The sequence below is a fragment of the Poecile atricapillus genome, chromosome Z (assembly GCF_030490865.1).
Source record: "Poecile atricapillus isolate bPoeAtr1 chromosome Z, bPoeAtr1.hap1, whole genome shotgun sequence".
NCBI lineage: Eukaryota > Metazoa > Chordata > Aves > Passeriformes > Paridae > Poecile > Poecile atricapillus.
In genome coordinates, this window is record NC_081289.1 from 37,623,688 (window position 1) to 37,650,639 (window position 26,952).

A 26,952-nucleotide genomic window follows, 5' to 3' on the forward strand; every position below is an offset into this window, starting at 1 on the left:
CTACTAAGACTGCCAGGTGATCATGGTCTTGGTGCATGGCCAGCAGTGCCTGAGGTGCCCCATACACAGGCAAGAGCTCAGACCATGTATCAATCATAGAAAGAGGGAGAGCAGGGTGCTGGAGCTGCTACTGAGCTATTCCACCTCAGGATGGCTTGGCTCACCACAGCAGAACTAAGCAAGGCTGGTCATGATTGTATGTGCGCATTTTTCCAAGGGACACTGGACTGTATATCAACAGTATCAATCATGCAGGGGTATGCAGGAGTGAACTCCTGGCAGGCACTCTGCTCAGCTCATGGACATGACACTGGTTCATGAGACTGGGGCATAATGCTGTGGGTTCTGCTGCAGTGGTTTATGGTGTGTGCCTGGCTGGTCAGGGCAGCTGGGCCATCTGCCCTGCAGTGTGGTCTGCCAGACTGCCTGGGGGTGTGTGCTGAAGGACTCAATGGTCCCAGGCTGGTGCCCCAGGCATTCCAATTAAAATCTTTTCATGACCTCTATCTATTAAGCAGAGGTGCTGCTTGGGATATTTATACCAATTTTACAAATTTTGAGAGAACAGACCAGCTATCCTGAGCCTCATCCTAGTGCCAGGATGCAAAGACAAACCCATTCTCGTGTCACACCTCATCTCTGCCTCAAAAAAGCGCCTCAAAAGACAAATCCCTTTGCTCATTCCTTGCCAAGATAAACTTGCTAAGAAAGCACCACTGGTATGAATGCACACAACAGCTTTTGCAGCTGTCTGCTCTGTTCCACCAGCTATCACCATGATGTGTATAAGAATACATATTATAAAAATACAGTTTTATGGAATCTGGATGTTATTAGATACTTATAGTGCTAATACAGAAAAATGAAATTTAATCTGGTTATTCACAGACTGTATACAACTCAAACCCCTCAGACAAAATGTTTTCACCTGCTATTTAATAAAATAGCAGGCTTTGACCTTTCTTTCTCTTTTTATGTGCTCAGTTTCATTTTAAAAGACTGAAGCAAAGAATCTAAACATGGGTTGGGTCCTTGCCTTGTATTTTGACCTCCTTTATTTTGCAAGAAGCTATCAGCAGTGTCAGAAAAAATCTGTTTTCAAGGTATGGTTAAGGTTAATAGCCATGTTGCTTTTCTTTCTCAGAAGCTCATTTAGCAGCACAATTATGATGAAGATGATGATGATTGATTACTAACTTGCGTCTTTTTGCACAAAAAACACCATTCCTGAGTGGATAACCATAAATGCTATAATGATCATTAACACTGTTGCAGGAACCACTGCCAAAGTGATAAATAGATTTGGTTTACATTAGCTACCAGTCTAAAAGCATCATTTGACCTCATTAATCGATCTAATAAAATCTGGAGTCATGCTCCGCAAGAAGGAAGATGGTCCTTTTTAGAACAAGAACTCCATGGCTTTTTTTCTGATCTCCACAATTATAAGAGCTGCAATTTTTTACCACTCTAAGGTCACAATTCTCTCCAAAACACCCAGAGCAAATGCTGGGCATTCAAGCTTGTCTTACTTGTTCAGTCTGGAAGAAATTTAAAGTGCTCCTGGGGGGTATTAAAAGATACCTGTACAAGACCAGTGAATCTGCATTTCTTGGAAAAGTGGTCAGTTTGCTGAAGGAACCAAGGACACATTTAGGCATAGAGGTCTGTAAATTTCATGTTAGCATAATGAAATTGCCTCAATATTATATGGTTGATGTATAGACAGAGCATTTTAGATCTGTGAAAAGATAAAGCTGCAGACTGCATTTGATGCTTTAATCCATATTTCCTACATGTTACAGTTTATTTCTTTGTTCATCTTTACTTCTGTAAGGTAAACGTATAACACATTCCTCACTGCTGCTGTACTTCTCACTTTGCCTACCTAGAAATGTTAGAAGTTCATAATTCAGCATGCCTGGAATATGTTTTTTTTCATACTGTGCTTTAGCCTTCTTCTAATTAGCCTAAATAATTAGTTTACATGAGCTCTAGTCAGGCCTCATATTCAGCTGGGCCATGAGAGTATATTATAACTGTTACAGCTGTAACCCAAAGTGATGGTTTTAGTTTCACATTCAGATGATGTGGACCTGAAAGAAGCCTGGGGAAGACTGTTTTATAGCTCACGTATCATCCTGAAGGACAGCGCATGCTCTTGTACAGTGTGGATTAACAGAGACAGTTTGTACCAATATTTTTTTGGTGGACTTGTTAAGTGAAAACAACCACTGTCAGTGTGTCTCTTAAGAGAGCAGCTCTCCCTAAAAATCTCACCTACTATTTTGATCACCCTTTTAAAAAAAATGATGTAGTAGAGGGTGAAGTATCACTATGCAAAGGACAGCAGAGGAACCATGAAAAAGAAGACTTTTCATCAACTTTTGCATTTTATTTGGTGATTGCTGCTGATTCTAAAATTCAGCAATGTTGATAATGGGAACCAGAAATCTGTTCTCCCCTCTGATTTTTGGCCTATAGTTTGAATTATTTCCTACACAATACCATGACTTATAGCATGAATTAGAAATGCTGTCATAAATTAAAGCTTCTGGCTAACTGACGGAATTTAATCTAAGTCTCTCCATTTCCTTGAGGAACACTCCAACTATAAAATTAATATATTAAGTTTATATATATTAAGAGTAGTGAGCTGTGATAACAGTTTAATATCAGAAGACCCAGCCTTGTTTTACTCCTACCCTCATTCACCCAAAACAAGGACTACCCTTCAAAGGGATATTTTAATTCCCCACTGTTAAGTGGACAGGTGAACCAGTCTGCTGCTCTGAGATACGCATTAGGGATTTCAGATAAAAAACCTCAATTACAAATCCCTGTACCTGGCTTGCTGCTGGACAGCCAGCCTGGGAGGCTTTTCATTGTTCTAAGACCCCATGACTCTCACCTGTGCTGAGTCTGAAGGCCAGCCATGTAGGCTGCAAGGTTTTCTCAAATCACGACAGTCATTCTTCCTGGATATGACAGAAATAAATAAATTCCCTCTCTCGGTACCAGTTCATTACTGCATTAGGTGTCAGTTTTGCCTCATGCTGCCCAAATGAAAAGCAGACACATTCTGGGTACTTACATGCCTTGTGGGATCTGGTTGTATGAGCTCAGTTCACAAAAAGAGCATCCTTTCCTCCGTCCTATCGACCCTGACTGCTCAGCACAGATTGATCCTACGAGTACATCTAGACCAGACTTTTTGCACAAAGTGAAGCATTCCTGTAAGGGCACATTGAAAACTCAATGCTGAAATGTCACAGCTTCTTCTTCTAATTGGGAAGAGAATAGGAAATGGAACCATATGCCAGGTCTGAAAGTCAATTAGTAGACATTCTTGTTTGATTTTGCTGCAGAAAACGGTCATCAGGGTCTGACTCTAAAGTTCTATACTAGACTTGAATCTACAGTCCTTTGGTTGACATCACTCCATGTTCACTGCTTATCCTTGAATTGCTTTCTGAATGATTTGTTAGTTGCATAATCAGAGAATCATGTTATGTTCCTTTTAAAAATGGGAAGCCAGCAGGCTTAAAGGTCACAAAGAATGCCACTAAACCTTGAGAGCAATGAATTTAACACCACACCCTGTAACTGTGTACACTTCTCTCCTGAGACTGGCATACATTTAATCACAAAATAAATTTTTCAGTCTAGTAATACTTTGCTCCAGTATTTACAGCCAACCTTAGCAGCTGCTCTTGATGAACACATTTTCTTACTGCTATTTAAAAGCCACTGCATCCCCTCATTTTCAAGAGTTCATCCCACTTACTAAAATCATTTAATTAAACCCTTTTCTTCTTACTGGATTAATTTCATTGCTGCTAATCAAAGAGACTGAAAAAAAAATCATCAGATCTTAACATTAGAGGCACACAGCACAGTTCTTGCTACTGTCTCTATATAAGTACATTTTTAATGGATTTGAAGTGATTAACCTCTGGTTTGGCCAGAAAGAGAAATAAAAATTAGAAAGGAATGCCAGGGAATACCTAGGAAAAATAATCACTCGTGGAATTAAAAGTCAGTCTGCTGAAATCAAGGGTCATGTTTCTGATGACTTCTGTCCAGTGAGTTTTCTGTCCCAGGTTTCCAATTCCTTCGGCAAGTACTCTGCCATTAACTAAAGAAGCTCTCTCTTAATAAGAACTTTGCAATAGCTGATCAACCACACTTTCAAACCTATACACCACCAGTAATGAACAATTAATCCTCCGCCTCCTCAGAACTGAGTTAAGCTTCGAACAGAAAGGGAAAAGCAGCAGAAGAAAATGGGCTCTGTGAAGCATGAAGAAATTAAAATAAAAAGATGATAAAGAAAATAAACATTAATGGTAGATGAGCAATCAATAAAGTCCAAAGCTTGCAAAGATTGCCTTGGAAACTAAGTGCTCTAAAGGAATTTAAATAAGTATAAATGGAATCTCAGAAAGATTTATTTAAGAGTGAATTAATTCTTCAGCATATTTTCCTTTTTTTTTCTTTCCTTGCATGACTGTCTCTTAGGCTACTTTGTTTTCTGCATATGGTGCCACAGGACAATAACAGATTTATCTCTAAGTTATATATGTTCTTCCATAGTGATTATTCCAGCAAGCAAAACGTTAACACATTTAAATTAATGCAAATGAGATAGGGGTTTGTTATTGGCTGAAAGTGCTTCAAAAAAGACTAATAGTGATACACAGATGCAACTTTGCATCTGCAGTCTAATTAAAACTAATCTAATTAAATATGGTGCATCTGCAAAGCTGCTTGAGCACTGCAGAGAACACACAGAATTCCTTTTATAGTTGGACAGAGCCTCCAAGAGCCAGTGTGTCTGCCATTTCACTTCATTTGGAACCACTTTAATAGCAGGTGAGTAATCAGCAAATAAATTCTCCATGGCTGCTTTGGAATTGTTCACTCAGAGAGGCAGTGATAATGTATCCATAGATACAACACAACAGCAATGGAGGCCACACAGAGGCAATGTCCTTTCATTATGCAAAACGATACAGCTGGAAAAAAGAAAAAAGCTTGAAGCCATAAGTCATCCTTTAGCCTCACTTATTAAGGAAGAATTCTACAAAAAACCACTTTCAAATGTGTTATATTACTGATGTGAGTTGTACACAGCAAAATCAGGCATCATCAAAACTTTCTCCTGTCTAGCAATTCCTTTAAAAATATTTTTTTTCCCCTGGCAAATAAACATTCCACAGACATTGTATCCAGTAGAAAACTTACTGCTCTCAACTGAAATTCCGCCATAAGCTGTTCTAGCACAGATCTAAAATGGCAACAAGGTAATAAAATAATGTCTTCCCCTCTCAAAAAAAATAGGTAAGAAATTTCATGTTGGAAAACTGTCTTAAAATGTGTAGACCAGCTATAGCCACAGGAAAGAAGGTCAAAGGAGGAGAAATACTAATGACAAGAAATTGTCATCACAACAGACTTCTATATGGTATTTTAGAAGAAAAAAATACTCTGCATTCCCACCTTAGAGAACTAGATAATATTATAGATAAGAGAGAACTGTCTTGACCTACTACAACCTAAAGCAACTATGTTTGTTGAAAGCTAAAGAGAGAAGTGTATGGTGCTTGGCAGGAATCTGAATCCGTGCAGAGTCGAGGCACTCCAGATCTCATAGTTTTTCCTCTTTAATCCTTTTTCAAAGCTCACCAGATTACTAAAATGTTAAATATCCATATTAATATCCATAAAATGTTGAACTGCTATATATCCTTGACTCTGTGGGGCATTGCTCTATACTCCTGGCCAATTCTCCATATCAGGCCACACTTTGTGTTAGAACAGATTAATGGAATGAGGGCATGCAAAAACTACTGTGGATATGACACTCTCCTAGAGGTCAGCAAATTGAGCCTTCCAATTATTTTAGATTAAATATTCACTGTGTGAAAAATGAAATTAGGCTTGGGAGTAGAGCTCTGAAGCCTTCTCTTTGCTCAGCTGGAGCCCTAAGCAGTGAGCCATTTACCCCATATAAGCCAGGGGCTAAGCCACTTCTCCCACAGAACAGTGTTTTTGAGTCCCTGGCTCTCCCACGGAGGATTTCTGTGCCACCCTCAGTGAGACAGATGAGTAATGCATTCTCCATGCAGTCTAACCTTCAGGCTATCGGCTTTCCTCTCTGTGGGGTGAGATACATGGGTTTAAACTTGTTCAGGCTAAGATGCAAGCCATGTTCTTTCTCATCTCCTGGCAGTGCCTTAGCAACTACTCTTACTACAAAACAAAACTGGTGACAACACTCGGCATTTCCTTTTCCTTCTTCAGCCCCACTGTAGTCCCACTAGCTCCAAGGATGAAAATACAACCTGCAAGTAAAAGAACAATAGATATGACAAGTAAGTCCCATAGTGAAAATTGAGTTTGCTGTTTGGAAAAACCTACATAGAGGGCTCTGGTAGGAAAAAGAAATCATAAATGATGAAAAGTCTCCAAAATGGCCCATTAAAGTAATTTTCTTTGCTGCCTGATAAGTAGAGCTCCAATTTGAGTCCTTTCAGTTATAAATAGTTACATTAATTTCAGCAAAACTGTGCTGAACAATGTTTGTAGGATTATGTCTTGAGGACAACTTAGTAATACACAGGAAAAAAGCACTGCATGTTTATGAGAGCATTCCTTTAACCTAGGAAAGATAAGTACGGTGATTTATATAAAAGGGATGCTTTCCTAAGTCATAACTAATTTTCAGACTGATATTGCTAATCAAATAGTAATTTTCATGGTATTTTTCTATATCCCAGTGTGAAATTGACTCCATTTTAGAAGCTTGCAAAAGGCATTCTTCACAATACAAAACCTGTATTAAGGTGAGGTTTGTGTTGCACAGGCTGTCACAGAGGCCCATGCAACAGAATGAATATTCCCCTCCATGAATATGTGCACTGAAAGTTAGCAGCACCATGCACTACACTAAAAATCCTCAGGGTAACAGAGACCTCTAAAATAAAAAGTTTTTTTTCTCTTAAATATATAACACGAAGAAAAGTTGAAAATAAGAAGTGTTCATACAAGGAAAATTTTATTCAGATCTAAATTTTCTTGATGTATTTCATAATGTATCTTGATGAATTGCACCACATCTCAAGAACTGTGTTCTTTTTTGAGTCCCTCACTTCAAGTCAAGTAAGACATTGAGATGCTGGAGCAAAAGGCAATGAGGCTGGTGAAGGGTCTGGAACTCAAGTCCTGTGAATGGCTGAGGGAGCTGGGCTTTAGGGGGTAAGAAGGCTCAGGGCAGACGCTATCACTCTCTACAACCACCTGAAAGGAGGCTGTAGTCAGGTGGGGGTTGGTCTCTTCTCCCAGGTCACCAGAACATGGCAAGAAGAAATGGCCGCAAGCTGAGCCAGGGGAGGTTCAGGACATCAGGAAGAATTTCTTCACTGAAAGGCTTGTCAAGCATTAAAAGGGGCTGCCCAGGGAGGTGGTGGAGTCACCACCCCGGAAGTCTTTAAGAAACAGTCTTCTTTAAGAAACACTTGGCACTTAGTGCTATGGTTTAGTTGACAAGATGGTCAAAGGCTGGACTCGATGATCTTGAAGGTCTTTTCCAACCTAATTTTGATGATATTATCATGGTATCATACATTGCCTAAGGAATGGAAAGTGAACTGTGAAATGCATTATTATTTTAAAATACACTACAATTTTAATATATGTTTTTATATGTTTTAATATACTTTTATATATTTTCATTTCAGTGCAATTTGGAGCTTTTAGAGTGTGATGCATACATGTGGCTGCAATTATATCACATTAAGGACATTGCATTTACTTTTTTACTCTTTTAATGCATTATTTAGTTTACTAATTAGTCATTATTTATTATTTTTATTTATTATCTTTACTTTTACTCGTATTACTTTGATCTCACATTTCTCTTGTGTTCACTCAGTGTACAGTATTCATAAGACAACCTGCTTTTATAACATATGAAGGCTTTATCATGAGCTCAGCCACCTGTAAATTGTCTTTAAATCAGCACAGAGTTTTAAGTTACCACAAATATAGAAAGGTAATTTATATGTGGTAAAAACCAGTAAAGACACAAGGTACAGCAAGATAGAGATTATTTTTAAAAACAACATAGCACATCTGATGGAAAGTTTTTAACTTCTAGAGTTCAAGTCAACTATACCGGTGAGCGCCAACACTTAATAAAATTTGAATCTAAACCTTGTGCTGCCTTTTCAATAATTTTAATAACTGAGGAATCAGGCAAAATAATATTGTCTTGCCAAAATTATCTCAGAAAGAAATCTGCCAAAATTTGCCTTACTTTCTGATTGCTGACATAGCATATTACTCTATAATACAGCAAAATTAGGATTTGTTGGGTGAAATCTCAAAAAGGGCTTCCAGAAACCAGAAGATAACCTCTGCTTATTTTGAGATGACTGCTTCTAATCTGACTTGTCACAAACTCCCAGATGAGCTAGGTGATGAGGTGCATGTCCTTGAGCTGAGGGAAATGAAGTCCTCATTAATATTCCTTTTCAGTGGAGCTTCAGAGCCAAAGGTGTGCCTACATACAGGAACACTATACTATATGGGAAGGGCAGTTGGCAGAGCTAAAAAGAGGCTGATATATTTTATTGTTAGGGTGAAAAATAGTCCTTTAATAAAGATAAAGTTTTTGTCTCTGTCACCTGAAATAGGCAGTGCTCTTGGAAGGTAGTATTTTTTTGTGCTGTGACTAATATTAAACCCATCTCAAATCATAAATAATTTATGTTGGCAGTGTTGTCCCAGGAGAGACCACTAATGTAAGCAAAGCTAGTTCTATTTATTCAGGCACATCGTGGTAGAGGTGACACTTGATGAAAGAATAAATCCTTCCCTGGAGCAAAACTAAATGCCATTTACCTCACTGCCAATGGCTCAGAGATCTAGCATCTCTGCAGTGGTTTCCAAAAACTCAACCACTGAAGAGATCAAAATACCACCCCAAAATAAACGTTATTAAATAACTCTCTAGTCATAGTATTTTAACCATGGCAAACATGAAGACTGTATTTTTTGATCAATAGTCCTTTTATCCCTTCATGAAAGCAGGCTCTGACAGGGATAGCTCTCACAAGTGGCTAGGAGTTGTTTAATTGGCCTCACACGCCTTCAAGTTGAGCCAGCTCCTGTTTGGGAACAACCTCCTGTAAGCCAGCACTGCAACCAATTTTCCTTTGGCTTCTCTCTAAACTTGGCAATGCTGTGATTTATCCTGGCTTGTCTTGATTGTTGATCCTTATCTGAGGTCACACACCATTTTGCTGACTGCCACTAACATTGCAGGGTCATACACAACACACTTTCTGTCTCTCCTTCTGAAAATGTTTCTTGTCCAGCCAGTAGTGCAACTAGCAGCAGTTAGAAAATGCTTGAGCAGGGATTTGAGATTTCTAGATCATGGTTCAGTGCAGGAACATTCAGCATATTCAAGGAATAAAGAAATATTCTTTACAGGAATGTTCTTAGTCTCAAACAAAAAAATAATAGCTAGTCCTTTCCTTATAACTTCTGTACATTTTTTAAAATTTATAACTTCTGTACATTAATCCTGAAGCTACTAAAAAAATACACATCAGTTCAGCTTGCTTTGCTACAATGTTAGCTAAAAGCTTTCCAGTCCTTCTTAGCAAGCTTTGTGTGAAGTAAGGGGAAAAGTAGACAAATATTGGTTTACATTTATTCTTTTTCATTGAAAGTATCCTATGGCAGGCAGCCTAGAAAACAGAGCAGAGACTAGTATTGTCAGGAAGCCTTAAGCCTCTCAGTCATATGTCAAAAAACATTTCAGAGGCTTTAACTCTCCTTCTTCCTCCTGTAATGGTATTCTCCACAGAAGTCAGCATGACAAAACTGCTTTTTTTCTGGAGAGGCAGGAGGTGTAAATGAGATGAGAAGACTCTATGATGAGGGAACCAGGAAAAAGGAAGGAAAGGAAAAGAGGCAGTAGATGAAAGAGACTGAGAAGAACTGGAGATGTAAGTCACAAATTGGTTATCATTTACTTGCAGACCACAGACGTGACCTCTAATACTTACAAGTCATACATCCCATCAACATGCTTTGCAATAGTAATTTTCAGAGTATCAGACATAGTGATGAGGAGATTGTGAAGACACACACTGACTGTCATTACTGCTTACCTGTTTGGTGGAAGCAAATGCAGCACCTTCTTGGAGACATCACTGATTATTACTTTTTTTAGAAAGGGCAATTTTACATTCACCTAGCATCAGGACAGGGTAGGTACAAATCAGGACAAAATGTGGGTACAAACCCTTTTGCTACATAAAATATTGTGGCAAACAGCATTGCTTTGCTGTATCAGGAGTTCTCACTGACACTTGAGTCTGCTACTGGCTCCCAACTCGCGGGATGACAATGCTGTATGAGTAACAGAGTTCTGTAATAAAACATCCTGATAATTTAGGTCTATTAAGTTATGTCTGGGAACTGGATGGTAAGGCCACACCCCAACAATATTTATTTTAGTTCTATGTTGATGTACGTGTATTACAGCTTGTCTTCACCTCTTACAAAAAACAAACCAAAGCAAAACTTTGAAACAGAAAGGCATTGAAGCTTCTGCCAATCTATGAAAAGTGATCCATCTTAGCATACAGGACTGATACAAAGTATGCTCCTAGCACTTTGATTCCCCTGATACCAGGGGGAAGATTACAGAAGTCTGCCCAAACAGAGGCACTATCAGTGCTGTTGGAGGCAATCCTGTAATTTTGTCTGCAAGGACCAAAGCACTGCTGGGGTCCAGTCAGTGAAAAAATCTTGAACCCTGTAACAATCTGATGCTGACTTTAAAATGCTTCTTAGTGCCACTCAATGCTGAAAGAAGGGAAGAATTAGTGAAGCTCATCCAGCTCATTGCTACAACACTACAGTACATCCACCAAAGAACTGAACTGAGCAACTGAACACTCATGGATGACCTAAACACAGAAGGAAGCTAAACAACATCATCTGCCAGTATTCTGGATCCATCTCAGGCACAGAAAGTGGTACCATGGCGGCCTGCTTCCCCCTGAGCACTAATGCTGGGGAACAGCAGCGGTGACATGCTGATGGAAGGGCTGCTGTACTTTGGGGGAAACATAAAACAAACATCCTCAGCTTTTTTGGTGATGAGAGATCTCCCGGGATTTTCCCTAAAGGACTGTAATGCCTTACAGCCCCATCCAACTCTCATTAAACTAAATGGAAACAACCTCAATCACATCTGTGGAAATTGGATGTTTGCTGGGTTGGCTCAAGTCCCAAGTGAGGTAATTACATTCTTCCAACAGCTTCCATTGGAAAATTTCAGTGTGTGTGTCCCCTTCCCAAATGATCTCAAAGTAGCACTCTACTGATCATTTAAACTAAACAACTGCCCTAAATGCTCTTTTTTTGACAACCATCATGAAAATGTGTGCTGTGATAATAGGCCATGTGAAAAGTGGGTACAACTCCCAGCAAGCAGCCCACTAAAATAAAATGGAAGGTAAAAGAATCACACCAGTATTTATGAAGGTCTGAAAAGAAATTTGCTCTTACCACTATATGTGTGTGTGATGCGTCTCTGAAATTACACTACTTGTAGAGTTACAAACTTTTAATAAAATTAATAGTTTTTACTAAAATAACCATAGCAAAAGTAAATTTAATTTACATTAAAATAAGAATCAATGTAGCAGTTCATCAGGTAAATTACAGGATGCATTAGAAATGTTATTTACAATTTTGATCCTCCAAACCACTTGTGTGTGAAAAATTTAATTCGATGCACCATGCAGGAGCTTAAAGGTTAGTACACATTTAAATACTTTACCAGACTAAACCTTTTGAGATTCTGAAACCTGCTGTGTAGCATTTCAATACCTGGACTCAGCCTGCATACCCATGCTACACTTACTGGCTGGCTCTATCAAGTAAGAATGCAATCCTACTGTCTTTCCAGTTATTTACAGGAGAGGTGCAGGTCACTCAAGAAAAAAAGACTTGGAAACAAGAAAAAAATTCTTTACCAGTTTGCAGTTGTGCTGCACTGCAGGGTTCTTGCTTATATAACCCTTATAGGGTCATAGCTTTGCTATGCCTTTAGGGATTTGGTATCACAAATTATTTTATGTAATGGTGAAACAATTTAGAAGTTTGGTTGGTTGTTTTTCTGTTCTTTTTCTAACAGGAATTACCAGGATAAATACTTGGTTCAACAGAATAAAATGCTTTTTGTCATTATCATTACAAAATCATCAATAGTTTTCTGAGAAGTAGTAGTGATGTTGGACAGATCTGTGCATTCTGCAGAATCAAAGCCCAGTTGTCAGTAGGTTCCCAACAAAAATAAGCCATTGAAAAATCAAGGATGTTGCACAGTTTAAACACTTCAGTTCATGCATTAACTGAATAGAAAAGAGATTGTTGTAATTAGTTTCTCTTTTCCATTTTGTCTCTTCCTATATTCCTCTTGCATGCCTGTATTTATATTAAGAAAAGCATTGTGCAGGAACATTTTTGTACTATACAGTCACTGTTAAATAAATGCATAGCTGTTTCAGAATGGTCAAGTCAATGCTGACATTTCTTCGTGCTATGTTATCGCTGTGACCCGAGTTCAAGGGAGTATTTTTTATCCATTGGTCCTCTCCACACATCATACTATTTCCCACTGTCTTGGCCACCTCACTGTCCTCAGACTTAAACCTCATCAATAAATATTTCATGAGGCAAGCAAATTTAGAAACTGGTATTCTGGAATAGTTTCCTATAAAGTGATTTCTATCACTGACTTGGAATCTAAAATGCTATGCTAGGCTGAAATTTATGAATAGTAAGCTTGCTTTATCTTTGTCTGTTCTCCTTCCCTTGCTCATGCTGCAAGGAAATTTGTACCCAAGGCATATAACGAACAAACAGACAAACAAACAAAACAACTGGCTCTAGGGTGGAGACCTGAAATGCCATATTCCAGCTTAAAGCACATGCTTGATGAAAATGAGTCCTGAGGTCTTAGGAAACATGATACAATAGCTGCTTTGGGAGGAAACGTGAGTTTGATATCTAAAGAATAAACAAGACTGAATGCTGGGTTAACAACTGTTTTGCTTGTGACGATTTTTCATGTGAGTTCTGGCTAGGAGAAAAGTGTTAAGAAATACATAAATGAAAAAACAGAAAGAGAATGGAAAATCCATAGAAATCTGGTAAGGAAGAAAGGACCATAAAAGTATCTATAAGAAAGGTGTAAAAATTATCGAACATTGTTAACTATGTGAAGAACGTATTTCCTCCCTATGGCTGATCTATGGTTTCCTCCCCCTTGGGGTACATATGCATTATGGTCCTGACAGACGCCTAGGAAAAACCAAGATTCTTACGTGGAAAGGACTTCCAAACCAACTGGCAGCTCATCAGCTTTCACATACTCTTTCTCCCTTCTCCCTTCCCCTTCAAGGAGCTGGCACCCGTACTCCCCTGTGTCAAATAGATAGTTTGTGTGGCTGCCTCAAACTGACAATAAAGGAGCTACCAGCCAAGACTCAGGAGTATTGTTCAGGCTGCAGCCTAAAATACCTGAGTTTCAGGTCTTCCTGAGACTAAAGGAAATCAAGGGATGATGCTGGAAAATTTGGATCTCTCTTTCCTATAGGAACAGTTAAAAAAGAAATGTGGGATTCACGTTCATATTCTATAGTCTTGTGAGATATTTGTTTAAGCACAAGGAGCCTTAAATACCTGGTATTATTTGCTCATTTTGTCCAATGGCATTTCACAGCAAAATGCATATACTGTCCTTCAGCCAGGCCTCTAGTCCAGTGAGTTCTCTTCATCAGATTGTATATTGATAGAAGAGATTGAAACAATTGCTCTCCAAGTGAGAGCAATCACGTCTCTAAGCTCTGAGAAAGTGTTTTAAAGCTGTGAGTCTCCCTGTTAAAAGGGCTTAACCTAGAGGCCTTCCTAGATATCAAAGTATGTGCCATCAATACAATTGCATACACCGGTTTTTCCTTCTGGATAAACCTGGGCCTCCTACTTCTACATCATTCTGAAGAGGACCAACGCATTTAACTCAGATCTGTAAATTCAACTTCTAGAGTCTGATTCTTAAAAGCTAAGTGTAGAAAGCCGAATAATTTCTGGAGCTCCTTTTTAAGATGTGGGTTGAAATGCCTTTCCCATCTGAAATTATTAACTTCCTCATTCATTTAGGTGGCTTCTCACTGCAACAGGCAAACAGTGCCAGGTACAGTACTGAAACATGCCCCCAGATTATATAGGGGCTGTGAGCAAATTAGGGAGCTCTTGGTGAAGTTAGTAATTAAGAGTAGATTCAGATTCTGAAATCTGCAAAGGAGTAGGCAGATGGCTTGTTCAGCTGCCAGCTGGAAGTCAGCCTTCATGAGGCAGTCATTCATGTTCAGCACCACAGCTTCTTTCTATGAAGTCAGAGCAAAATCATATCAAGATTCTTCTGAATATTTGAGGCTACTTCTACAGCTCTTGCAAAGTGGCTGCATGTTCTGGAAGCAGTAGTGATTTCAGATCTAGAACCATTCAAGAACTTGCTTGACACAAAAGGCAAGACTAAGAAAGACAAAATGAATGTATGAAAGGATGCTGTGTACCTACAGTACTCCTGACAGTTCCTCTTGGTAGTCCGTGTCTTAGTTTTTCACCCACCTTGGCATATGGCACTGATGACCAGGTATTTTAATTAACATATCTATACTATACACTAATAACATATAGTAAAGGCATTCTTGTGTCATTTAAAAGATGTTAAACACTTAGAAATCACATTAACCAAAGTAAGGAGGGTATTATATATTCATAATCTCTCAGAAAAGGCTTTAGTTTGTACAATTCTCAGCAGCAAACTCACCCAGTTCTAAGCACAATAGTTAAGAAGAACAATGAAGAACAGCATTCTGTTCTTCAGCTGTTCCAACTTACAACAATTTATCAGAGTAACAGTGGCATTATCAACTCTTGGATCTCATAAAAATACGAGAGAATATCTTCTAGCTTGCCACAGTGCCCAGGCACAAGTAGCTGATTTAAGGATGGAATATAAATCTTAACAGTAATTCCTATATTTTCACTTAAAATATTTAAACTATACTTTTTAAAAGAAAATCCACTAACCACAGTCACAGGTGCCTTTTATATTTTATGTCGTACATTGCTGAGAATTAAATGTATTCTCAGTTTAAAATTCAGAGAAATTGTTCCATGTATTTGTAAAGCAAGATTACAAACAATTACAACAGAGAATGTGTAATTCTGTAGGCACTTTATATGCAGGTAACTCTGAAAAAGGCTAACAAAGACTGTGTTTCTTTTATGCATGTAAACACAATTTTAGTGCACTTTCTCTCACACAAAGTAATGAAATTTTAAGATACATTCCCAGAACGGAAAGTAAGCCAGCAACCATGTTCAGTTTTCTGCTTGTAAATTGAATTCTGTACTCAATTTATAAGGTACTGGCACAACTTGACATATCTATAGTGCAATAAAATACCTACCAGAGTAATTGTAACATATAAAATAATAATCACAGTGATGTGCTAGAGGAGACCCCTGGGGGTAGTCTGACACCTGTTGTTAAAATGCCATCACCAAACCAAAGGTAGGTGCTCACCCCTGTTTCTGCTATAGATGAATTTCATCCCACTGGTTTTTAAAGTTAATCTGAATGTGTTTTTTTGTTTTCTTATATTTTGCTGAAATGTTTTCAGCATCACATGTTTTATAGGAGAACTTGCTTCTCCTTCCCTTCCTTTCATATTATACAACTCAAAACCAACTGCTGTTTCTGAAGAGGGTGTTCCAGACACATACAATCAATAATGTATAATTCTGTTTGACACTGAGGTTACCTTCCCAGTGTGCTACTGGCTTAGAAACAGCATTTCCTTTCTGACAGGACAGTGCATTCTCAAGGTGATGCAGAGGAGGACATGGGTTTAGCCTGTGACAGGCTCTCCCTGTGCTGGGGATGGAGAGTGCTGCAGCTGCTGCTCTGGTTCAAGCTGTAGGAGCCTGCTCTTCTGATTTCTCCTCTCCTTGGCTTGTCCAAGGAGCCAAGATAACGGCCAGTGTAGGAATAGGGACCTCCTTCAGACGTGTGTCAGATGCATAGGTTGAGTTTGCATTGATTGGAGGATATTATTTCCCTGCCCATGGCTGGGGCATTGCAACTACATGATCTTTAAGGTCCCTTCCAACTAAAACCATGCAATGATTTTATGTAACCTCCTGGCAAGCATGTGTGCTTGCCAGTGCTTGATCCAGCTACAATCTGCAGCAGCAGCACTTCTAGGTCATGCTAGAGCAACTTGTACTTCTAACAGCCTGAGGTTCCTCGCTCAGTCCTGTATGAGGATCAAACTGGCAGCTGTCATGAACCCAAAAGTTTAAGGAGAGTACATGTTAAGGGGAGCCTATCAGAAGGCATATGAGAATAACTCATGGATTGTAAACTGTAATCATGTAAAAAAAAAAAACCAAAACAACAAATTTCTGCATGACAGAATCAATCGTTAAAATATTGATGTAGTATAACTCAGTGGGATCTCAGACCATGTGCTACTCCTTCCAGACAGGGATTTTCATCTGCTTCATGAGTTTTTACTTCCATTCTTCCATCCCTCAGTATCTATAGACATTTGGTATTTAAAAGCTGTATTTTCAGGATTCCTCATTTAAAGCAATCAAAATATGCTGGACCCCTAGAAATAATCACAGCATTTTTATATTGTGAATTTAAAAAATAACAGAGTTGAATTGTTTTTGTCTCATGATATTTGTGTCTTCTGGATGTATATGGGCAGTATTTTCAAGCTTTTCCCTATCAGCAGGAGGTCTAGAAGTTTTATTTAACATTAAAAAAAAAGGATGAAGTTCTCATCTACACTCTGGGACTGTTGGTTCAGGGAGAAATCAAAGAAATCTGATATTTGCATTTAAATTTCTATATTTAGAAATAATAATTTTTTCCCCATCTAATATTCTGCTGCAATAGCTCTGTCTTGTACTTCTGCATTCCAAAACAAATCCTTATTTTTGTTTTTCCCTGTTCCTTTTGCAGGGTAAAGCTGTATGTATTTTCTTGGCATGAGTAGCTGCAAATGATTTTATGACAGGAAGGGAGAAGACTTGAACTCATGCCGTCCTGCTTCCTCCAGCACTGCTCTTCAGACTTCCCTGAACACCAAGAAACTTCTTTATCTTCTCTGAATCTCTCCATACAAACATTCTTTGCCAAGATACCAAAATGGATTTGCCAATGTCTGACTGTTCTTAAGCTGAGCACTTTGCTTATAGTTTTGATAAATATAGTTTTAGTTTTACAGTTTATAGTTTTATATTTTTTATAGTTTATAGGTTTTTTTTATGCTTATAGTTTTAATAAATCTATGTGCATGCACATATAAACAAATGGATTTGCCAATGTCTGACTGTTCTTAAGCTGAGCACTTTGCTTATAGTTTTGATAAATCTATGTGCATGCACATATAAACATATGTATACATAGTCCTCATTTCTACTATTCTACTAACAGTCCTTCTATTTCAGGTGTCAGCTACTACTCAAGATGATCTCTGAAGCAGAAACTCATTTTTTTCTGCCTAACCTAAGATATTAGGCAATGACTAACACTGGCACGCCTACAGCATTAATCCAGTTTCTAAATCTGAAAACATTCTATTATCAGCATTTTGTATCTTCTTTATGAACTTACAAAATAATGTGCCATTTCCTCCCTTTACCAGTGACACCTGTGCTCCGGGAAGCATTAGGAGAAGCCTAATGAATTCATTTTCTGCAAATGATCAAACTGTCAATTTATAAAAATTAAGTTTCAGAAAGATCCCATGAACAAAATCCTCGATTTTCTAACAACAGACATAATCTGGTACTAACTCCTTGATAATCTTGATGCACATACAAATGAAAAAGTAAGAAATTAACTTTACTGTCATTTATAGAGGACAATAAGTGCTTTTAATACACCTCAGCTGGTCAATCAAGAAAGGCAGAAGAGCAAAACAGCAGAGACTAGCAGGGAGAAAGAAATTATGAGATGTGACTACGATGACTGCTGAATGCTGAAATTTTGACCTAAATGGCTTAATATATAAATCCAGAATTACTTTATTTGCTAAATTACCCAAATATATCTACAACTTGGTAGTCAGCTAACTATGATATTATTTAGAATTCAACCAAACCTGAGTCTTACAGTTATTTTTACATTTTTTGTTACACTTCTTTCTCCAGCCTCCAGTCCCATTTTGTTTTCCCTGTTTATTTGTTTTTGACTAGTTATTCTCTAGTCCAAGGAGTGGGAAATAAAACTTTCTCTGCAAACAGAATGTGAGACAAGTCTGCACAGAACATCAGGTTTTAGCCTGAATTATCACAGAGATTTGAACTTCAGGTTTTGGGGGATTATCAGTCAGTTGTACAAGATGAATCAAATTCAGGGCTTTTGAGCACCAGCAACTGAAGCCAAATGTAGTGGCAAGCCACCCAAACATTTCAGAATATGGTTTGTATAGAAATGTAACTTTTTGTATAATTACAATGTAAGACAGCAAAGAGCATTGGAAATATGCAGTATCTTCCTCCTATAGAGGTAATGACACTATCTTGGATTCAATGCAATCAGCTATTATAGCTGTTTCAGATATTACCACGAGCGTTAACAGCACATCACTATTCAATCAGATGTATGATGGAATTTTATTGGATTTTGCTGTCTAGTTTACTGGCAGAATGAGGTCTCCTGTTCATAGAGGAATGTGCCCTTAGAAAACACATCAACATAGTTTTGATTTCAAAATTATTCAGTAAACTAATGGTAATTTATGTCAATTTTTATTTGTGTATTGTTAGTATCAGTATCTTGACATTTAAAGTCTCCACCCAAAAGCTCTTGCTGCCACTACCACATTCTTGTTACAGCACACTAAATGTACGGCAGATATTTTCCTAGCCTGTACACAAAGATCCAGATGTAAGAGCACTAAGAAGGAAGAAGGAAAGAACTGACATATCTTCCAAAATCTTTTAATGCATTTTGTTTTCAGAAGAGCAAGTGCTGTTTTAGCTGCTTTGTTTTCCCTCTTTTTTCAGCTGTTGGATTTACTATATTTAAAATGCAAAATGTAAAAGCAGAGATGGTGCCTTTTTTTCACCTTTTGGTAAACAGATTAAAAGTTCTGCAAATTAAAGATAAATAGGGATTGAAAGTATAAGAATCAATTAAGTTAGAGTGACATTTATACACAGTTCAGTTATGGAAAAACAACTGTACTGTGATTATGCAAATCAGCGACTCACAACCAAAATGCAGGGATTTACATAACGGAGAAAAAAATTCCTTACAGTTATGCCTCAGTAACTTACTGGGTTCTTGCACTTTAATTGTATGACTCATTGTAATAAAATTATCCCACTTGCTTTATCCAGAATGAAATGTATGTTAGGACATTGCCATTCTGAATGATTTGTGTGCTTTTGGAAGCCTACGTTCTCATGTCACAAAATGTGGTGTATGTTCTATTTTAAAGAGACAGAAATCAAGGAAAAAACCTCCAGATTTTCTGCTTGTATCGATGAAAATTTTAACCAGGTTTATGCACTGCATTACTGTTCTTGAAATAAATGTATACTGATATATTAGATCCTTTCTTTTTCTTGGAACTTTTATTTCCTCCTTCTATTACATTCATTTTTTTTTTAAATAAGACTTGTGCATACTCAAGAAAACACCAGTATAATTTAAATTGCATTAATTTAAAATGAATTGTATCTTTTAGTTTTGCAAAGTGAACTTTTAATGGGTATCCTGATACCTTTAGTTAGCTGGTATGTCTAGACTATTTAACTTCTGACATCTGTGTTGTAGAACACATAGCATTTAAAAAAATGAATCTTCTATTAAAAGCTACATGGAAGGAGCAGTATTTATTCAGCTGGATGTACTCTGATGTACCTTTATTTTTGTTATCATGTATTCCCTGATTAGAATGTTGTAATTTTTTTTTTTTTTTAATATAAGCAAGACTTGATACTATATAATTTCTAAGATAAAATAGAAAGAGAATACTACATAAATTAGGCTCTACTACGGCTTGGCCTTTTTAGCACTCAAACCAAGTTGATTGCAGGTGAGTATTATATATAATATACTATGTTTTTATGTGTAGTATTAAATACTATATATATAATATAGTATGTTTTTCACAACAAATGACGGCTTATTTTCCATCTGCAGACATCTTAGGCAGAGGCAACTAAAACATTTAATTATTTATCTCACACATAAACCACAGAGAACTGGAAAAAAGGTCTTCTCGTAATAAACACTGAGATTCCAAAGTCTTTCCTGGCATGTGGGGATGAACAGACCTTTGGAAGTAAAAATCATACAGCACAAAAACTAAAAAAGAGGCTTGTCCCTCATCTGAAAAGATGAGAGAACTTGCTGTCTGTGACATTCCACTGCCATCTGTAAGATTCAAATCAGGTCTTCAGTTTGAATCTACTGATGGAAAAACATGGTCCATGGTCTTGGGAGTGTTCTTAGACTCCCAGTCATCCTTGCTGTCCCAATGGGGCCTATGCACCATATTTCTTCTCTCTCTCACAGCAAGAAATTCCCAAAAAGGCACTATATCAACAATTTGGTTTGTACTAATTTACATTATGCTCTGTTTTAAGAGAGATTCTAGAAAAAAATTGCAGCCAGCTGTAAGAGGTAAGTCCTGAGAACTTTTCAACCACAATTTTTTTTTTGTAATAGGCTGAAAACACCACACTGACAACTCCCCACTGGCATAAACTGAATAACTCGTGAGAAAATGCTATAATCTTCCAACAGGGAAATGAGGTCTCCTCTGCCCTCCTGTCCCCATTATTTTGTAGACATCCTAATTAAACTTAGTTGTTTTGTATTTATGTTAGTTTATAAATTAAAAATACATACAGACCTGTGTGTAATGCGGTCCATTCTTGTAGGATTTATTATTGAGGAAAATGGGCAAAAGAAAGTTATTTGGAATATAAAATGCTCAAACATGTCAATGGCACTAATTCATATTTAGTATATCAAAAATGCCCCCAAGAAAGTCCCTTGCCCCTCTGTAGTACAGCGAACATTCAGCTTTCTTGAAATGGCAACTCCCCCAGTATAGCAGGATGCAGTACTGAACAGCCCCAGCATCTGACAGAGATCCTGGGAAGATCCCATCACATCTGCAGCCTCTGTAATAAGAGCGCACAACTGGCAGGTGATTTGTGACAACCTTAGGTTCATTTCTCCAGGACAACATTGCTGCATGATCTTGGATAAGAGACCGGATTTCTAAGATGGAGGCAATATGTTCTGGTGTCACTATCAGCAAAAGGTATGGTATTTTATAAATGATATGATGTATTTTGCAAGAAATAAGGTTTGTCTTATGACCTAATATATTGTTCTAAGTAAGCACTTTCATTATGTAACACTAAAGGCTTTTTTCTTTCACGAAGACATGATAGAAGTTTTAGTCAGCTCAACTTGAAAATATTCTCCAGATTGGACTTTCCACTTGTTTTTGTTTTGGTTTTAAAAAAGTGTGCAGCAGGACATTCCAAGTTTATCTACAAACCTTTTGCTACACCCACCAGTTAGAGAGTTCCTCATACTGGAAGCCATTCATGCCCTTGCAAAGTTAAAAACAAAATTTAAAAGTAAGAGGATATTTACATAGAAGTTTCATCTATGTTATTTATATAGCATGGTGAAACAAAAATTACAAGACAAATATTTCAAATTCTGACTGTTTTTCCCTCAATGTCTTGTCTTTTTATTTATCCTCTTCTTTCTTTTTATGCTTTTATTTTTGTATTTTTATTCTTTAGTTTTGTTTTCCCATGACATCATGAGACAATTTCATTTCAGTATGGTCTGAACTGGACTGCACAGATCACCAAAATAATGGCACATGAATTTCTTACCTCTATAGCTCCTTAAATCTTGCAAGTGAGAATTTCAAGGGATAGAGCAGAACTGTTTGCTATCAATTTTGTAAAAACTGCATCTGCCATATTATCAAGATCCATTTAGAGATAAAAGAAATCGATTAATATTCTAATTTGTTATCTGACTTTATCAGTCACAGAACACTTCCTTACACAAAGGAAATCCTTCTAAAAATGCAAATTCTTACATATGTTAGAATACTTCCCTGGAAATATTTTACATTTACTTCTTCTTTTAAAGAAGAAGTCATTAAAGATTGAATGACTCTTTAATGCTTGCTACTAAAATACACACACAGAGCCTTTACCTTCTTGTCTATACAAGTGCCAAAATGATCTGCTGTAGCATTAGGTCATTTTTCTGTCAGTAACAAAAAAATTTTTTTTGTATTATACAAAATGCCATTGACAATATTGAAGTAGTTGTATATTTGATACCAGTGTATGTACAGTAGAACATATCAGACAAATTAAAGAACTTCAGTATTATAAACAACAGCACAAAGTTAATGCTTGTATTGTTTTTTTAAATGTGAACAAACTGAGGCCTCAACTTCGAGTCAATACCTTCTAGCACCAAAGACCAAAAGAACCCTGCTGACTTTATTTTTATTAACTTCACAGAGATATACATTTATACTTCGAAGTTTTTGTCACAGATACATGAACTTGTGCAAACAGCATTCACTGGCTGATCTACTAGAATAACTAGTGAAAAAAAGCACAGCTATCTTCATCCATTACACATGTGGTAGCTGTTTTCTTGTTAAAACTCAATTGTCATATTTCTTTCTACATTTGCTAATCTCTAAAGATCCAAAGTTTCCTTGTTTTCTCAATATGTGTGAGTTCTGACCAAATACTGCTTTAAGGCAATATGGCCACACACATTTGTCATAAACATGAAACCTTAAGTGTTACTGACAGGAAACATTTTACTTATTGGTCCCACAGCCATAGTAAAGTTCTCTAGTTTCAGTTTTAATAATTTAGCAGTAATTCATCAGTAAAAATTTTCAAACTAATCTGACATACCAAGAATAGACATAAATTAAATTTGAGTTGGATTCTATTTTTTTCTACTTCAGTTAACTTTGAGGAACTTACAAAACCAGTTTAATCCTGTGATTTTTCCAGCTTTGACTAGAAAACATTTAGTATGCTGTCTAAATAAATGTCAAAGAGGAAAATGTCAAATTAAATCTAGTCTGCCAACAGAAGCTTTTTCATCACTCAAGTTTTACTTACGTGGAATTTTGTTCAGTTCATTCATGAACTTCTCTTTTAGCTTGGAGAATGCATCTTCTTTTCCTCCCCCTCCTCCCGGACTGGCTGGCTCGGTGACATTACTTGGAGGGGCTGCTGCTACAGTGGTCGCTGGCGGCGCTGCCAGGGCCTCATGATGACTTTCACTCACCATTTTAACTCCTGGGTAAGCTGTTGGAATAATAAAAAAAAATAAACACAACAAAAAACCAAAGGGTAATATAATTGAAATGTATCTCTCAACAATAAATGTATCAGCAGGCAGAATATCACTTGGTTCTCATGATTAGTGGGTAAATATGACTGCATTTGCATATAGTTTCAGGTTCTTCATAAAATATTTATTAGACAAGAGAGAAAAGTATTTTGCAGGGTTAATTTCAGCCAGAATAATTTTATTGCTTAGAGCATTTTTCCAATGGTCTGCATTTTGGAAGTGCTAAATTTGAAACCTCAAAATTCCTGTAAAATCTCAAATAGATTTACATTTGCTCTTCAGTTTGAAAGTATAAGCAAATTAGGTAATAAATGCTCCCTATGTGCAAATTTCAATGTATTTATATAATTATCTTTCTGTGAGAATTACAGAGGTGTGGATCATGGACAGAGTTTCTAGATATGAAGTAAATGAGGTGATAAGAACACAATAAAAACATTTAGTGATTTCCTGTCAAAGTAATAACCTATTGTTACCTATTTAAAGCTGTGTATTAAACAGAAATTGATTTGCATGCATTTTTATCTTCACTAAGTGAAGACAATTTTCCTTCCAGTTATTTTGTGTGACACTTGCTACTGACAACATTCTCTTAAATTATTCAGATGTCTTACTGTATTCATGAAAATACAACGTCTGTAGGGAGTCTAAATGCAGCCATTTTGAAATATATATGAGGCTGTCACAAGCGTAACCCCACATCAGCATATTTCTAATTTCATGTTGTTTAATGGGCCTTTTGAAAAACCTTTATTTGAGTGCATATTACTGTAGTGGGTGTAATGGCCAGGTGTTAGGAATGGGGTGGTTACTGGAGTCTGTGAGAAGCTGCCAGAAGCCTCCCCCACGCCCCACAGAACCAATTCCAGATGGCTCCTGGATGGACTCGTGTCGCCCTGAGTATCAGGCCTTTGTATATTGTTTTCATAATTTCTAACCACTTTCCCAGGAAAGTAACTAGAAACATAGATGTTTATACATTCCATTAAAGATACGCCTTTTGATGGACGTCTCTCATGGCCAGTGTGGTTGGGAAGGTGGTGACCTGACTATCCAATCCCTGGCCATTGTTGAAAATCTATAAATGCTGAAAAGACAGAATAAACCTTCTTCTGCTTTCATCACACTTCGAGCTGTGTCTGTGTGAATCATTTCATGTCCGACAGTGACAGACTCGCTGCTGACCGAGGCTGAGCCATCAGCAATGGTGGCAGCACCTCTGGGATAACAAGGGATAAGAAGGGAAAATACTGCTGGACAACAGCTAGTAGGGAAGAGGAGTGAGAATATGTGAGAGGAACAGCCGGGCTGACACTGAGTTCAGGGCAGAAGGAGGGGCAGGAGGTGCTCCAGGTGCCCAAGAAGAGATTCCCCAGCAGCCTGTGAAGGAGCCCACACTGGAGCATGGAGAGCCTGAAGGGCTGTGATTCTAAAGGAAACCTGTGCTGGAGCAGGGTCCTGGCTGCAGCTGTGCCCCATGGAGAGAGGAGCCCCCACTGAGCAGGTTTGCTGGCAGGACTGGTGACCCAGTGGAGGAGCCACTCTGGAGCAGTGAGTTCCTGAAGGACTGCACCCTGTGAAAGGACCATGCTGGAGCAGTTTGTGAGGAGCTATACCCCGTGAGAAAGAATCAAATTAGAGAAGTTTATGGAGTTCTGTCTCCCGTGGGAAGGACCCCACACTGGAGCAGAGAAAGTGTGTGAGGAGTCCTCCCCTGAGGAGGAGGGAGGGCAGAGACAATGTGAGATAGACTGACTGCAACCACCATTCTCCGTTCCCCTGCACTGCTGAGGAAACACAGAGTGAAATTAAGCCTTGGAAGAAGAGAGGGAGGAGGGAAACTGTTTCAAGATCTGGCTTCATTTCTCAATATCCTACTCTGCTTTGATTGGTAATAAAATTAAGCCAATTTCCCTAATTCAAGTCTGTAGCAATAGAGACAGACAAGACTCTTGTTCTTGACACAGAACAGCCGAATCTTTATTCACATAGTTCATATTTATAGATATATTAGAAGGTACAGTGTTTGAATATAATTGGTCAGCAAATCATTGAAACTCAGTTCATTGGTTGGTAATGGTACGTGTCTATCAAACTTTTTCTACATATGTTTACATTTTTTCTTCACAGATTCTCACGGGATAGACTTCTTATTTTTACAGGTGCAAACTGTCTTCCACAAGAATAGATTGTTATGCAAACTGATTCTTATTCTTATAATTCTTTTCTCATGGGAATTTATCAGGCTAGCTTAGCCACAGTAGCAAGGCCTGAACCATGTTTTACAAGGCCTTTCTACTGTGAAGTTTTACCTTAAAGTCTGTTCACCAAAAATTTGTTTTGACTGTGACAGCAATAGGTGACTGATGTCTCCCTGTCCTTATCTTGATCTAGGCACCTTTGGTTGTATTTTCCCTCCACTGTCCAGCTGAAGAGAGGAGGGACAGAGCAGCTTTGGTGGGAACCTGGCAATCAGCCATGGCCAGCCTACCACAGTCACACAGCAAAGAATTTTTGGCTAGTGGGATGAAGATTAAAAGGTATGAAAGAAATTTTAGCAACACAAGAAGGCTAGCTGAAATGTTTATTCAGCTTTTGAAAACATTGTTCTGATTTTCTGCTGCATCATAAATATCACTGATCTGAAAAATTTCAGAAAACAGAGGCAGAAAGGGCATGAAAAGTAACGAACATTCATTATTGCTCTGAGTATACAATTGCTCTCAGCCTCAAAAGACATTTGGCCGTTGAGTTTTTCCTGAGAAATATAAATATCAATATAGGAATAAAATAGATAACATCAAAATTGTAGGGCCATAAGACCACCTGACTGCATGTAATATGATGAATCATGACCTTTCTTGTCTTACATGATTTTTTCACGGATGTTGCTAAGAGTGCTCAAATCACTAAATCAAGAGGAGAATTAGCTTTTTGTCATTCAACTTCAGTTCTAGGAGTCTGCAGTCATGAAGACCTGCAGGTGCAGACCTGACTGCAGGGAGAATGAACTTTTTGAAATCATCATCAGCATTCTTATCATTAAACAGGGGTTTGTGTAGTCTGGAATACAAAAGCCATCCTCCAATATTGCTGTATGATGAAAAACATTTTAGCAAAATAGGGGGTTGGTCTTGCTCAATTTGGTGAATATTTTGTAGCAATTTTATTGATGCAGCAGTGAATGAAGTGGTATTCTCTGCGTGCCCATCATTTCTATCCTTGCCCTCAAGTCCCTAGCCTAATAAAAAATCATGTTGATGTTGACACAGAATATGTATGCAATAAAGCTTTATAAATATTTCATAAGCATGTGGTCTTAACTATTTCCCTGCAACAACATGGGAGCAGTTCATTATCAAAAGCAGACCAATGTTGATGGAAAGATT

General features: G+C 37.7%; 1 protein-coding gene across 1 annotated transcript in view; it reads right to left on the reverse strand.

Annotated features, from left to right (window-relative positions):
• Positions 1-26,952, reverse strand: part of LOC131573767 (synaptotagmin-1-like) — a 333,607-nt gene that overhangs the window by 96,254 nt on the left and 210,401 nt on the right. The window contains exon 4 of the mRNA XM_058827998.1: positions 23,329-23,517. Coding sequence (XP_058683981.1) covers positions 23,329-23,500 — 172 coding nt within the window. The 5' untranslated portion in view covers positions 23,501-23,517. The remainder of the gene's footprint in view (positions 1-23,328; positions 23,518-26,952) is intronic.